Below are 15323 nucleotides of genomic sequence, written 5' to 3' on the forward strand. Positions count from 1 at the left end.
GTTGTGATAAGTTCGAGAAGATTTTGAGTTGATTCTGGCTGGAAGGTCAATCAGATTGTACATATAACCTGGAGCTTCTCCGTAGATAATCTTGTGAATCAGGGTGTGAACCTTGAAGTAAATTCATTGAGTAATAGGGAGCCAATGAAGCTTTTCACGGAGAGGTGTTGCTCTTTCAAAACGCGACTTACCAATAATAAGTCTGGCGGCAGCGTGTTCTGGACAGTTTGAAGTTTTTTCAGGATTTTATCACCAACACTCTTCAACATGATGATGATTCCACTGGCACAGTCCTTATCTAACCAAGGCCTTAACCCATTCATTTTGCACAGATGATATTACAATATACATCCCCTTCAGATATGATCTGACAGAAATAACCAACAAAATCAACGATAGTCTAAACATCATGGACTCCTGGACAAACTCATTCCAACTGAAACTGAACACCGAAAAAACACATTGCCTCATCTTCTCTCCATATAACAAATACAAATTCGCAACCATAAACACTCCAGGACATACCCTACCTACCTCAGGCAGTTTGAAAATACTCGGTGTCACACTTGATCGCAACCTAACCCTCGAGAGCCAAGTAAACTCTGTAACAAAGAAAATGTTCTATGCAATGTGGAAGCTCAAACGATTAAAACCTTTCTTCCCAAGAGCAACTTTTCAATACCTAATACAATCAATGGCCCTAAGCCATGCAGACTATTGCAACAGAATCTATGCGGGCTGCAAAGAACAACTCATGAAAAAACTCCAGACCACCCAAAATACAGCAGCCAGGCTGATATTCAGCAAAACACGCTTCGAAAGTGCCAAACCCCTCCGAGAAAAGTTACATTGGCTCCCAATCAAAGAACGGATCATCTTCAAACTTTGCACCTTAGTCCACAAAATCGTATACGGCATAGTCCCAGGATACATGACAGACCTTATAGACTTAATAAGAAACAAAGTCATATCGTCAAGATCTTACCTAAAGCTACAAAACAACTTACGCAGCCGGCTTCTCCTACATAAGCGCACAACTATGGAATGGGCTCTCAAAAGCTGTGAAAACAATTCACGACCACTTGAAATTCAGGAAATCACGAAAAACCAACCTCTTCAAAAAGGCCTACCCCAACGACCCCACATAAACCTCTTCACCTACCATGCATGCCTATGATTGAACAGGACAACATGCAATCTTCATCTATTCCGACCCCCCATTTATACCTCATACGATCACTATACAACTTTGTATTTGTTAACCACCGACTGGGCAAACGCCTTTGACGGTACTATGTAAGCCACATTGAGCCTGCAAATAGGTGAGAAAATGTGGGGTACAAATGCAACAAAATGTCAGGCCACTCTTCAGGGATGACGTGATCACTGAGGGACTCACCCCACAATAGCCAGGACCCCTGCAACCAGTCACAGAATCTATGACTTAGTGTGTAGAGCCTGAGCTCTTTCATTAAAACTTGGTGACCATGGGCCAATTTCAGCACACAATGGAAAAGGTGCCAGTACTCAGTACCCCCAAGTACCGCCTCAAAAAAAGCCCTGTACAGAAGTAACACAACAAGGACCCTGCATAGGAAAACACAACACAGTAAATATTGAGTCTGACCTAGAACATCAATAAGCCTATTGGGAAACTGAATACGCTGACTTATTAGCGATGCTGATATAGAAACACCGTGTGAACAGAGTACCTGGCCTTGGTCACAAACGCTGAACACAAATAGACCCTTTCCAGGTAGAGAGTAAGTGAACACAAAGTTAAAATAAAAGTGCATAGATAAAAAATAAATTTATAGCCCAAGAAGCCACATTCTGCAAGCATAGAAACGGCAAAGGACTCTTTGGAAGCACTCTGGGTCAGCAACCAGGCAGTTTTTTGGGTCCCTAGATGTTCAGGACTCCTGCTGAAGCCTCTGATTGTCAGCTGCACTTAGAGCGTCACTGCTGTGGGACACGGCCGTGGGCGCGTGACGAAAGGAGCAGGTCCCGCCCTTTGGAGCCCCTTCAGAGCAACTAGGAGCGTGGGATCTTGTTCCACTTCAATATGGGTAAACGTAAGGTAGCTCCAAAGAAGGTTTCAACCCCATTGGTTGTTACGGATCCTATGGATTTACATCTACAATCTACTGCTGAAAGAGTGTCATCCATACCGGTATGCCATCTGGGCTTTGCTTTTGGCAGGGGGCCTACTCCATCCCCGCAGCCTGTTTTTATGACGAAGAGCTTGAACACTTCAAGAGAAGAAGGCTCGAAAGTTTCTCTAATTTCTGAACTGAATATTGAGACTTCCAAAAAGGATTGTGAGTCATTGAATACTCGGGTATCAACAGTTGTGACTTTTAATTATGATACCTCACAATCTTCTGATTTACCTAATGAACAGCAAGAGGTTTCTTTGAAAGATAAATTCTTTCTTGTGTCTCGAATGGACAAAAACCTACAGGATAATCTTGCTAGGTTTAGTAAATTTACAGAAGACTGCTGGTAAATTTCTGGATCATGGTTCAAAAATTTCAATCCTATATAAGTTATCAATAGAAATCAAACAAAATAAAACATGGAAAAGAAAATAAGATGATACCTTTTTATTGGACATAACTTAATACATTTCTTGATTAGCTTTCAAAGGTTGCCCTTCTTCGTCAGATTGGAAATAAGCAAATGTGGTAGCAGATAGTATATATAAGAGAAACATCAAAGCATTACTTTGAGAGTCTGACAGAGTGGGAGGGTGGGGGTATGCATGGGGACATCAAAGCATTTCATTGATATTCTAACAGGATGGGTGTTGGTAGGTGAGAGGAGGGTGATAAACAGAGAAATAGAGAAATACAACTTTATGGTTTATAATGGGCTAGAAAACCCAGATCCTTATTAAGTCCTGTCTGTTGGATGTCAAAATATTCAATCATTCTTACTTCAAAGGTCTTATATTCCTGTATGGTTTTAAAATTACCTTTCAGTATTCTTACTGTGAAATCACTGGTGCAGTGTTCTGGTCTTGTAAAGTGTTTGGCCCACAGGGGTGGGGGCTTGACCGGCACCGGCTATTTTCATGTGATGTCTGTGCAGATTGAATCTTGTCTTAAGCATCTGGCCTGTTTCTCCAATATAGCATCCTTCGTTACATTTTTTACACTGAATGATATATACCACATTGGAAGATGAGCATGTAAAAGATTCCTTTATGTTGAATATTTTTCCCTTGTGAATGACTGTGGGGTCCTGTGAAATGTTTTGGCATAGCTTGCAGCTGGATATGTTACAGGGAAACGTGCCCTTTTCTTTTTCAGTCTGTGTTGGGAGTTTACTTCTGATCAGCTTGTGTTTTAAGTTTGGTGGCTGTTGGAAGGCCAGCATTGGTGGGGATGGGAATATCTCTTTCAGTAATTCATCTTCCTGGAGTAGGGGCTGTAGGTCTCTTATGATTTTCCTCAGTTTCTCCAGCTCTGGGTTGTATGTCACTACAAGGGGAATTCTGTCTGTGGCTTTTTTTTCTTTGTACTGTAGCAGATTTTCCCTGGGTGTTTTGAGGGAGGAGGCAATATTCTTGGAGATTATTTTGGGGTTGTAGCCTTTCTGTTTGAAGGATGCAGTCAGGGTTTCAAGGTGTCAGTCTCTATCCCCTGGGTCCTAGCAGATACGGTGGTATCTTGTGGCTTGGCTGTAAATAATGGATCTTTTTGTATGTGGAGGTAGCTGCATCTGTCTGTGGGTTTCTTGTATATAGATGTTTGTATACATCCATCACTGATTGAGACTGTGGTGTCCAAAAAATTGACTTTTTCTGGGGAGCAGTCAGTTTTGAATCTGATTGTAGGATGGTATGTATTGAAGGAATAGTAAAATTGTTTCAGAGTTTCTTCCCCCTCCGTCCAAATCATAAAAATGTCATCGATGTACCGGTAGTATTTTAGAGGTTTGGTCTGGTATGTATTCAGAAATGTCTCTTCCAGCTCAGGCATAAAAAGGTTGGTATATTGGGGTGCTGTCCTGGTACCCATTGCAGTGCCCATTATTTGTAGATAAATATCATTGTTAAAGCGGAAGTAGTTGTGAGTTAAAATAAATTTGATTAATTTTGTAACAGTTTCTGGTGAGTATTGATGGTCCAGTGTGGATCTTTTTAGGAGTCTCCCACATGCAGCTATATAATCCTATATAATAATTCTCACCTCCAACATTCTATGCGTCTGCCTGCCTGTGTCTGTAATTTTCTTCACAGATGGGCTCCAAAGCCCTAGCTGATGTCACTAGACCCATTATGACGCGTCCTATATAATAATTCTCACCTCCAACGTTCTATGCATCTGCCTGCCTGTGTCCGTAACTTTCTTCACAGATGGGCTACGAAGCCCGGAGGGTTGGCGGCGGGAAGGGGGGCTTGAGAGGGTCGCGGCAGGGGGGTCCAGGGGTCAGGAACTCCGAGGGGGATCGGGAAATCGGAGGAAGGGGGGTCTGCAAATCGGAGGGAGGGAGGCAGGGAGCTGGGGTCTGGAACTCGGAGGGAGGTCTGGAAGTGAGGGGGAGGGGGGTTGGAACTCGAGGGAGGAGGGTCTGGAACTTGGAGGAGGGGCGAGAGGGGAGGAGGGGGGAATGCACCACCTGTAAAAAAAACTAAAAAAAAACGAGGTGACGACCCTGGAACTTGGCTGGAGGGAAGGGGAACGACAACCCTGGAACACGGAGGAAGGAGGGACACTGGAACTGGGTGGGAGGGAAGGGCCCCAGGCACACACTCTCTCTCTCTCTCTCTCTCTCACAGACACACTCGCACCCAGTCTCACTCTCTCTGTCACATACACACACACTCGCAGATTAACTCTCTCTCTCACACAGTCACTCTCACACACACTCTCTCAAATATACACACTCCGAGGAAAACCTTGCTAGCGCCCTTCATTTGTGTCAGAAACGGGCCTTTTTTACTAGTGATAGATAAAGGTTTGGAAAGTTGTCTTTCTTCAAAGTACAAATCATTAGACTGCCCAAACAGCTGTAGCTAAAGATTGCTTATCACAGCTGTAGCTAAAGATTGCTTATTACAGCTTTAGCTTGAAGCTATGGGAAACAGTGCTAGGCAGTGGCGTAGGAAGGGCGGGGCGGTGGGGGCAGTCCGCCCCGGGTGTCAGCGGGTGGGGGGGGGGGGTGCACCGGACAGCCCTCGTCTCCTGCCATCACCCTTCGTTCTTTTTTTTTTTTTAATCCATTGCAGCGATGCAGGCAGCGCTTCGCGTCTGCCCTGTGTGTGCTGTGAAGAGAAAAAATCACCTCGCTGGCGTCGGGCCTTCCTGCATTGTGTCCCGCCCTCGAGGAAATAGGAAGTGGCGGGACACAATGCGGGAAGGCCCGACGCCAGTGAGGTGATTTTCTCTCTTCACAGCACACGCAGGGCAAATGTGAAGCGCTGCCTGCGTCACTGCAATGGATTTAAAAAAAAAAACGAAGGGTGATGGCAGGAGACGAGGGCTCTGTCGGCTGTCCACGAGGGGGGACGGGACCTGGTCGGGGGGGGGTCAGATGGGAGAGGGGGAGCTCAGAGGGGAGAAGGGGTGGGGGGTGTTCAGAGGGGAGAAGGGGATTGGGGAGGGTGGGGGAGCCCAGATGGGTGCTCAGAGGGGAGAAGGGGATTGGGGAGGGTGGGGAAGCTCAGAGGGGAGAAGGGGATTGGGGAGGGAGGGTGGGGGAGCCCAGATGGGTGCTCGGAGGGGAGAAGGGGATTGGGAAGGGGTGGGGGAGCTCAGAGAGGGAAGAAGGGGATTGGGGAGGGGTGCTCAGAGGGGTGTGCTTAGATGGGAGAAGGGGTCTGAAGCTGGAACTGGGGTCTGACAAGGGGCAGGAGGGAAATGGGTCCATGCCTGGGGCATGTGGGAGAATGGGTCTGGGGCTGAAAAGGGGGGATGCAAGGCATGTGGTGGATGAAGGGGGCTGGAACTGGGGACTGAAAAGGGGACAGGGAGAAGTGGCTGGGGGCTGAAGCTCGGGACTAATGGAAGAAAAGGGGTGGGGACTGGTGGGATACTGGGGCTGAAAAGGGGGGCAGGTGGGAGATGTGGGCTGGGGCTGGAACTAGGGGCAGGTGGAATAAGGGGGCTGGAACTGGGGGCTGAAAAGAGGGGGCAGAGAGAGGGGACAGACCCTGGATGAAAGGGGGTAGTGTGAGGGAGGGCAGACCCTGGATGGATGGGAGAGGGAGGGCAGGCGGATTGAAGGGGGAGAGAGAAAGAGGGCAGACTGGGGCAAATGGTGGATGGAAGGGGCAGAGATAGAGGGCAGGTGTGGTTGGAAGGGAGAGAGAGAGGGCAGATGTTGATGGAAGGCGGAGAGAAAGATGGCAGACTGTGGCAGATGTGGATGGAAGGAGCAGAAATAGAGGGTAGATGTGGATGGAAGGGGCAGAGAGAGAGGGCAGACAGTGGATGGAAGGGACATTAGAGAGGGCAGACACTGGATGGCAGAGAGAGAGAGAGAGCGAAGACAGATGCTGGATGGAAGGAAGACTGTGAAAAGAAGATGAGGAAAGCAGAAACCAGAGACAACAAACTGTAAATAAAATACATATTTTTATTTTTTTGCTTTAACATGTAAATAAGGTAATCTTTTTATTGGACTAATTTTAATACATTTTGACTTAACTTTCAGAGAACAAACCCCCTTCCTCATGTCAGGATAGGATACTGTAACAGCACTATACTGTATTGACCTGAGGAAGGAGATTTTGGCCTCTGGAAGCTAAATGTATTAGTCCAATAAAATGGTATTTTATTTTCTGTATTTGTTTTATTTCTATTTGTTAATTTGTAAAGTGGTGATTGGTATTTGTTAGTTTTTTCAAATTTACATCTGCTGTCTTTATATTTTGCACAGTACTAGGGGACATTTTCTGTTTATGTGGTGTTGCATTGTATGCAGAATCTGGCATCGGGGGTTCAGTTTAATTTTTGTCTAAATAGAAGGTTTATTATTACTTATTCTATAGTGGATTAGGGTGTATCTGTGTTTGTGAAAAAGACATGGCTTTCGGTTGGCATTGACTGCAGGATCGACGATCTGTACTAATCTGTCTGTTTTCGTTTTACAATAGGTGAATTGATGTTCTAGTGTTCACTGTAGTGTTTAAGATGCTTTCCTTTTCCTTGTGTGACTTGTACAAATTACTGCTTATGTTATGGTATAATTGCTCTATATATAGGTCCTGAATGTTTTGTATTCTCGGTATGCCTAGTACTGGATTGGGGGGGAGGGGGGGGGGGTTAAAAAATAACCGGCCCCGGGTGTCAACTACACTAGCTACGCCACTGGTGCTAGGGCATGAAATCTTAGGCTTTTGAATTTTCCCTTAACTCATTTTCTTTCTCCCCTGGAACATTTCAAAAAGTATGTTACAGAAATATTACAATTGAAATTTGAAGATCTGGGTGTGAAAGCCGCTTATTACTTGCCTAGGACGGTGAAATCTCAGGGTCAAGAGGGGAAAATAGGTCAATTAACCCTCACCTGACAGTTTGGATCTTTCTAATTTTGTGGAATCTTCCAGTGATGATATTCCTAAAAACTACTCTTATTCATTTCAGTATTTATATACTGCTTCATTAAAAAATTTTTTTAGTTACTCATAAAATAATACTTGATAATTGGAAGAATGTTACTTTGATAACATCATTGGTGGAATTTACTCTGTCAGTATTGTAAATATAAAGGGGCCATAATGGAGACGTACTCATGAAATGAGATTGAAGGGGGGCAGACTCAAGAAAAATGTCAGGAAGTATTTTTTTTCTCAGAGAGCGTAGTGGATGCTTGGAATGGCCTCCCGCGGAAGGTGGTGGAAAAGAAAACGGTAATGGAATTCAAACATGCGTGGGATAAACATAAAGGAATCCTGTTCAGAAGGAATGGATCCTCAGGAGCTTAGCCGAGATTGGGTGGCAGAGCTGGTGGTGGGAGGCGGGGCTGGTGGTTGGGAGGCGGGAATAGTGCTGGGCAGACATACGGTCTGTGCCAGAGCCGGTGGTGGGAGGCGGGATTGGTGGTTTGGAGGCGGGGATAGTGCTGGGCAGACTTATACAATCTGTGCCAGAGCCGGTGGTGGGAGGCGGGGCTGGTGGTTGGGAGGCGGGGATAGTGCTGGGCAGACCTATACAGTCTGTGCGAGAGCCAGTGATGGGAGGCGGGGATAGTGCTGGGCAGACTTATACGGTCTGTGCCCTGAAGAGGACAGGTACAAATCAAGGTATACACAAAAAGTAGCACATATGAGTTTATCTTGTTGGGCAGACTGGATGGACCGTGCAGGTCTTTTTCTGCCGTCATCTACTATGTTAATATTGAGGGAGAGTAAAAATATGGGAGGCATTTGATTACATGTATTATGAATATGTAGTATCCTCTTTTTGCTTTGAGATAAAACCTTTGCTGGTTGCTTGTTGATGGGCTTTTTTTGTTTGCTGTTGTCTTTCTTTGGTTTTGTTTGCAAATTTAACAAACCCCATTTCAGCTTTAAAAAAAAAACCCTCTGCTGAAAACCAAAATATTCCAGCATAGGTTTTACTTTTTAAAATCAGTGTCAGTAGCAATCTGATGTATTTATGGCATGCTGCAGTTTGTTTGTTTTATTATTTATTTATTTATTTATTTATGAGGATTTATTTACTGCCTTTTTGAAAGAATTCACTCAAGGTGGTGTACAGTAAGAATAGATCAAACATGAGCAATAGGCAATTATAGCAGTAAAAATATTCATATAACAATTCAAAGTATTGCATTGTCTGTGATTCCTCAATCTGGAGCAAGCAAGGCCAAAGGTCAGCTGAGGTTGTAGGGACCCAAGCCCGTTTACAACATTGTTTATTGAAATTACTATTTAAACTCTTTTCAGCAAGTACACACTCCTGGATTCTATATAGCATGCGCCTAGAAATCAGTGCCGAAATCAGTGCAGATTCTGTAACAAGGCGCATAATTTAACAAGCTAATGACTGCTGATAACAGCACTTAGCAAGCAATAATGAGTATTAATTAGCACTGATTAGAATTTAGACATACAACTTGCTAAGCTTATTCTGTAACAATGTGCGCCAAACTTCTAACGTGCTCAGGCAAAAAGGGACGTGGTTATGGGCAGATAAATGGGCGTTGTGTGGGCTTTCCAAAATTTACATGCCTAGTTATAGAATATGGCCCAGTGCACCTAAATCTACACACAGGGATTTACGCCAAGTATTCCTTGGTTTAAATGGATGCACATAGATTAGACACTGAAATATGAACTAAGCATCTACTATAATAATTTGCACCTCCAATGTTCTGAAGCTGACTGCCAGGAAGTTGAAGCCTGTTTCGTAATGTCTGAAACTTTCCAGTGACGTCACCATGTTGCCTGGGAAACTGCGACGCGTCTCAAGCACCGGCGCTACGAGTTCGCGCCACCATCTCCATCCCCTTCCAGTTCAGCAGTCCGAAAAGCAGCAGCAGGTGAGTCCCGGCTGTAGCCCGCACAAACCCTCACAGAGAGGGGGCCTGAACATCAACAGCCGTGCCTAACGTTCTATCAAGGATACGTGGCTGCCCTTGATGTCACGGTGACGTACAAACTAACGTGCTATTCGCTCACGCGCCGCTCTTCACAGAAGCAGAAGCCGCCAAAATTCAAAACAAACAGTGAATACAGCGCAGAATACAGTAACCTGGTGTCCTAAGTACTCTGGGCACCAGCGCTGACCAGGTACACAAAACAAAAAAACAGGGAGGGCAGCGTTTCAACTGTCAAATGTGAAACACACTATTGGCATTTCATAAATACTCTGGGCACCAGCACTGACCAGGTACACACAAAAAAAAAGGGAGGGCAGTGGATAGAAGAATACTGCAGGACATGGATGGATGCACATACTCTCTCACTGACACTGTGCCTGACTAAGTTTAACAAAAAGAACAAAGAAGGCAAGGGGATAGAACACTACTGCAGGACATGAATGGATGCACTCTTAGGAACAACGCTGAACAGTTATACTTTCCAGGAAAAAAAAACCCCGTTTGAAGGGGATACAAGGGAAGAATTTAAAAACAAAAAACTGTCTTGGACAGGGCAAACTGGAAGATTGCAGGATAGGGATGGATGGCCACATTCAATCACTCTCTCACTGTCTCTCTCACACAGTCACTCACTGTCACACACACACACACACACATTATCTATGTGACACACACACACTGGATCTTTCAGAGACACTCTCCAGCTCACACAGTCTCACTACTCTCTCAATCACAATCAGACTATCAGTGTATCTCACACACACACACACACTGAATCTCACTCTGTATCTCACATACACACTGTCTATTACTCTGTCACACACACTTGCTGTATGTCTCTATGACACACACACAGTAAAATCAGATTACCTTGCTAGCACCCGTTTCATTTCTAAGAGAAGCGGGCCTTTTTCTCTAGTATTCTATAATCTGATCCTAAATCTAGGCACCAGTTATAGAGTACGCTTAGTGGGCCCTGATTCCAGCACCATATATAGAATCTTCCACATAGTGTGTAAAATGCTTCATTATGCAGTACCTGTTCTGCTAGGAAAAGAAAAGGCAGTTCCCGGGGTAGCTGTGAAAACATTGGCTACCTTATGGCCAAATTTTCCATTAGTTATCTCTTCATTTCATGTTGATGCTCTAGTTGAAGGTGTAATATGAATAACACAATTTACTATTAGTAATCTGGGTTATTTAGTAGACATTGTCCTCATATATTCAGGAGCTTTTAAAGATGATTTTGAAGCTATATATATTTAGAAAAGATCTTATAGCACAAGGGTTAGCACCAGGTAGTGATGGGCCAGAGATGATTAAAAACAACTTTCTTTTCTGCCTTGAAAACAATATCTGTTAGTGCTGTGCAATGTATGGCCCAGAAAAAGTTAGTTAAGGACCTATGATATAGATCTATGGAATAGTCTTTAATGGTTGAGTATTTGAATGTGGCAGTGAGCTTGTTTGCGGATGGAATAATAAGCTTTGAAACATGAAACCTAGTTTCAAATCCTGCCTGTGCAAATTACTTTGAGGGCAATTTACAAAAGCTATTTACTCATGCAAAAGATTACTTGAGTAAAAAGACTATTTGAAAATTGCCTACCACGTACTGAGCTTGCATTTTCTTGGAGGCAGCCCTAGAATGGGGTTAAGACTGGAGAAGCAGTAACATGCATAATTTTTGTATTTTCAAAACTGTGTGTATTTTTCACAGGAAAAAAGTACACAGAAAAGCAAGTGAAAATGGCTACTGGTACTTTTATTCCTGGGAAGTTTTCATCAAAATGCATAATTCTGAAATTTGTACTCTCTCATTGCATGTATATTATTTTGTTGTAAATTGCTGTGGGTTAGGATGTGTTATAAATGCCACATCCAGCTACGTAGAAGTACTGATAAATGTAGTTCATTGAAAAATTGCTGCTTAAATTGTTAGATAAGCTACAAAATCATCACGTTTCAAAATGATTTTACCATTATTCTTATACATTTGGTTTTAATGTGGTTGCTTTTAGGAATTAATGAGTTACAGTGATGGGTATATGGAAAATGAATGGCAGAATAGTTTTGAGGTAAGATTTTGCATTTCTTTCATTTTCAAAATAGTTATTAGACTGTTCAAGCTTCGTAGATTCCTCAGATTGGGAAGCTTTGATCAGGAAAATAATGTATCTGATCCCATGAGTGGTTCAGCCTGGGGGGGAGGGTAGCCAGCCCTCCAATTTTGGGGGAACCCAAAGGGGAGGCCTGAAGGCAACGTATTCCTCCCTCCTCCTCCTCTCTCCCCTAACCCCCTGTGCACGCTGAGACCCCGCCAGACAAATCCAGTGCTGTCACTCCCCTCTTCCTCATGCTGCTTCCTTCCTGCAGAAGTCAGCAGCATGTCTTCATCCACTGACATCGAGACCTTGCAGCTGAAGGCACACCGCCAACTTCTGCAGGAAGGAAGTGGCAGTATTATATTTGGCTGGCAGGGCTTCGGCATTCCTGCCAACAAAGGTAAAGGGATACTGCAGTTCTAGGGGGAGCCTCCCAAGGCCCCCCTGTGGCTACGCCACTGGTTCAGCTTGAATTCCTCACAATGGCAGTTATAGTAAAATTGTCTAGTAAGAGACCATCAAAGGTGGAAACCAAAGCTGTAAATGCTAGTCAGCTAATATTCCAAACATAAACCATCACTGGTCCAGTAATGAAACAGTGGAAAAATTGTGCACATAAAAATTACTCAAAACTATAAAGTTTAAGATCAATTTGTACTTATCTCAGGTTTTCTCAAATTGTTAAATGTCCATATTACAACTATGAGTTGCAAATACATCGTTTTGGTGCCTGTGTCAGGGCACTCATAGCAGCAAAATCCTTAAAAAGCTGTTAGACAAAATGGTATCTGCATTTGTTATATGTGACCATCTCTGTGAAAAGGTGGTGAAAGTAGAGGATTCAAAATGTTGAACATGACTGATTTTTCATGTCATAGGTCCATAAGCAACCTGAAAAAGTTACGTTTGAACTTTTGTAATTTTATTTTTTCACATAAAAGGATAGGATATGGATTGTTGTGTTATGAATTGTTTGTTCTGTCATTAAGAGATATTACTTCAGATTTATCCCTGTTAATACGGTAGCCCGCAAAGGCGGAGAAAAGGGGAAACCAAGTGAAGCAATTTAGGGAAGCAGACAGTTGAAAAAGGAAAATAAGTCGTCTGCATTTGCTAAAGTTCTGATACTAAGCAATACAAAAGAGAGACCCCTAATAGCAATAAATAATGGTTCTAGACCTATGTTTTAGAAATGGGGGGGATAAGGGGTACTGGGACCAAAGTGAATAGAAAATCTAAATGCTCAGACAACAAAGGTAGAAAAAACTATTTTATTCAGAATTGATTAATTGGAATATGTCAGCTTTTGGAAATGTGCATCTGTGATATTTTGTATTTAAGTTTCAATTTCTCTAATATTGCATGCCAAGTTTGACTTCTTGAGGCAACTTTCCAGTTCAGTATTTTGCCTTCATATTTTTTTATTTCTAGTTCCTTGTGACATGTCTGTTGTGTCACATACCAGGCTATAATCTATTTAGGAAGGATAGAGAGGGCCGTAAAGGTGGAGGAGTAGCTCTATATGTGAGAAATGAGATCATAGCGACTGAAATGACAGGGACCTGGGGAAAGGAAGAAGCGATATGGATCACCTTAAAGAGAGATGATAGAACCTCTGTCCACGTGGGTGTTGTTTACAGACCTCCGACACAATTAGAGAAATTAGATAAAGACCTGATCGCGGATATTAAAAAGTTGGGAAAGAAGAGAGAGGTGCTGTTGCTGGGAGATTTCAATCTGCCGGATGTAGATTGGAAGGTTCCGTCTGCGAATTCGGAAAGAAATAGAGAGATCGTGGATGCTTTCCAAAGTGCTCTGCTCAGACAAATGGTGACGGAACCAACGAGGGAGGGAGCGACGCTGGATCTGGTGCTCACAAATGGGGATAATGTGTCAAATGTCCGAGTGGGTGCACACCTGGGAAGCAGTGACCATCAAACGGTTTGGTTTGATATGACGGCTGAAGTGGAGGGCGGCCACTCTAAACTCAAAGTCCTGGATTTCAAGCGTGCTGACTTTAGTAAAATGGGGGAATACCTGAGGAAGGAGCTGATGGGCTGGGAGGACATACAAGAAGTGGAAGGACAATGGTCCAGGCTGAAAGAAGTAATAAATAGGGCCACAGACCTTTATATAAGAAGAGTAAATAAAAGCAAGAGAAAAGGGAAACCGATATGGTTCTCCAAGCAAGTGGCTGAGAAAATAAAGGCTAAAGAATTGGCGTTCCTGAAATATAGAAAAACTCAAGAAGAGGAACACGGGGAGGGAATGCAGGATGAAACTGAAAGAAGCCAAGAGAGAGGTACGTCTGGCGAAGGCGCAAGCGGAAGAACAGATGGCTAGAAATGTAAGGAGGGGCGACAAAAATTTCTTCAGGTATATTAGTGAAAGGAGAATGACTAAAAAGGGAATTGTGAGACTAAAAGATATGCGAAGCGCTATGTAGATAATGATGAAGAAAAAGTCAATTTGCTAAATAGATACTTTTGTTCTGTTTTCACTGAAGAAAATCCTGGAGTAGGACCACGAGGGTCTGGCAAAAGTACATTTGAGAATGTTGTGGATATAGCACCGTTCACGGAAGAGAGTGTGTATCAACAACTTGTAAAGCTAAAGGTGGACAAAGCCATGGGACGGGATCCATCCCAGGATATTGCGGGAGCTCAGAGAGGTTCTGGCAGGTCCTCTTAAAGATTTGTTTAATAAATCCTTGGAGACGGGAGGGGTTCCGAGGGATTGGAGAACGACGGATGTGGTCCCTCTTCACAAAAGTGGCGATAGGGAAGAAGCTGGAATCTACAGGCCGGTAAGCCTCACCTCGGTTATTGGGAAAGTAATGGAAGCGATACTGAAGGAAAGGATAGTGAATTTCCTGGAAACCAATAAGTTGCAAGATCCGAGACAACATGGTTTTACCAGAGGGAAATCGTGCCAAAAGAATCTCATTGAATTCTTTGATTGGGTAACTGCAGAATTAAATCATCGACATGCTATAGATGTAATCTACTTAGATTTTAGCAAAGCTTTTGACACGGTTCCCTCGGAAGAGGGAAAGGTGAGTAGTGGAGTGCCTCAGAGGGAAAGGTGAGTAGTGGAGTGCCTCAGGGATCGGTGCTGGGGCCGATTCTGTTCAATATATTTGTGAGTGACATTGCCGAAGGGTTAGAAGGTAAAGTTCGCCTATTTGCGGATTATACTAAGATTTGTAACAGAGTGGACACCCGGGAGGGAGTGGAAAACATGAAAAAATATCTGCGGAAGCTAGAAGAATGGTCTAAGGTTTGGCAATTAAAATTCAATGCAAAGAAATGCAAAGTGATGCACCTAGGGAGTAGAAACCCACGAGAGACGTATGTGTTAGGCGGTGAGAGTCTGATATGTACTGAGGGGGAGAGGGATCTTGGGGTGATAGTATCCGAGGATCTGAAGGCGACGAAACAGTGTGACAAGGCGGTGGCCGTAGCGAAAAGGTTGCTAGGCTGTATAGAGAGAGGTGTGAACAGCAGAAGAAAGGAAGTGTTGATGCCCCGGTACAAGTCATTGGTGAGGCCCCACCTGGAGTATTGTGTTCAGTTTTGGAGGCCGTACCTTGCTAAGGATGTAAAAAAAATGGAAGTGGTGCAAAGAAAAGCTACAAGAATGGTATGGGATTTGCGTTCCAAG

The 15323-nt window shown here is 43.7% G+C and overlaps 1 protein-coding gene across 1 annotated transcript in view; it reads left to right on the forward strand.

Annotated features, from left to right (window-relative positions):
- The window catches only part of RNF17 (ring finger protein 17), a 785154-nt gene that overhangs the window by 660924 nt on the left and 108907 nt on the right, over window positions 1–15323 (forward strand). The window contains 1 exon segment of the mRNA XM_030200280.1: window positions 11577–11633. Coding sequence (XP_030056140.1) covers window positions 11577–11633 — 57 coding nt within the window.

Source organism: Microcaecilia unicolor, chromosome 4 (genome assembly GCF_901765095.1).
Source record: "Microcaecilia unicolor chromosome 4, aMicUni1.1, whole genome shotgun sequence".
Taxonomy (NCBI): Eukaryota; Metazoa; Chordata; class Amphibia; order Gymnophiona; family Siphonopidae; genus Microcaecilia; species Microcaecilia unicolor.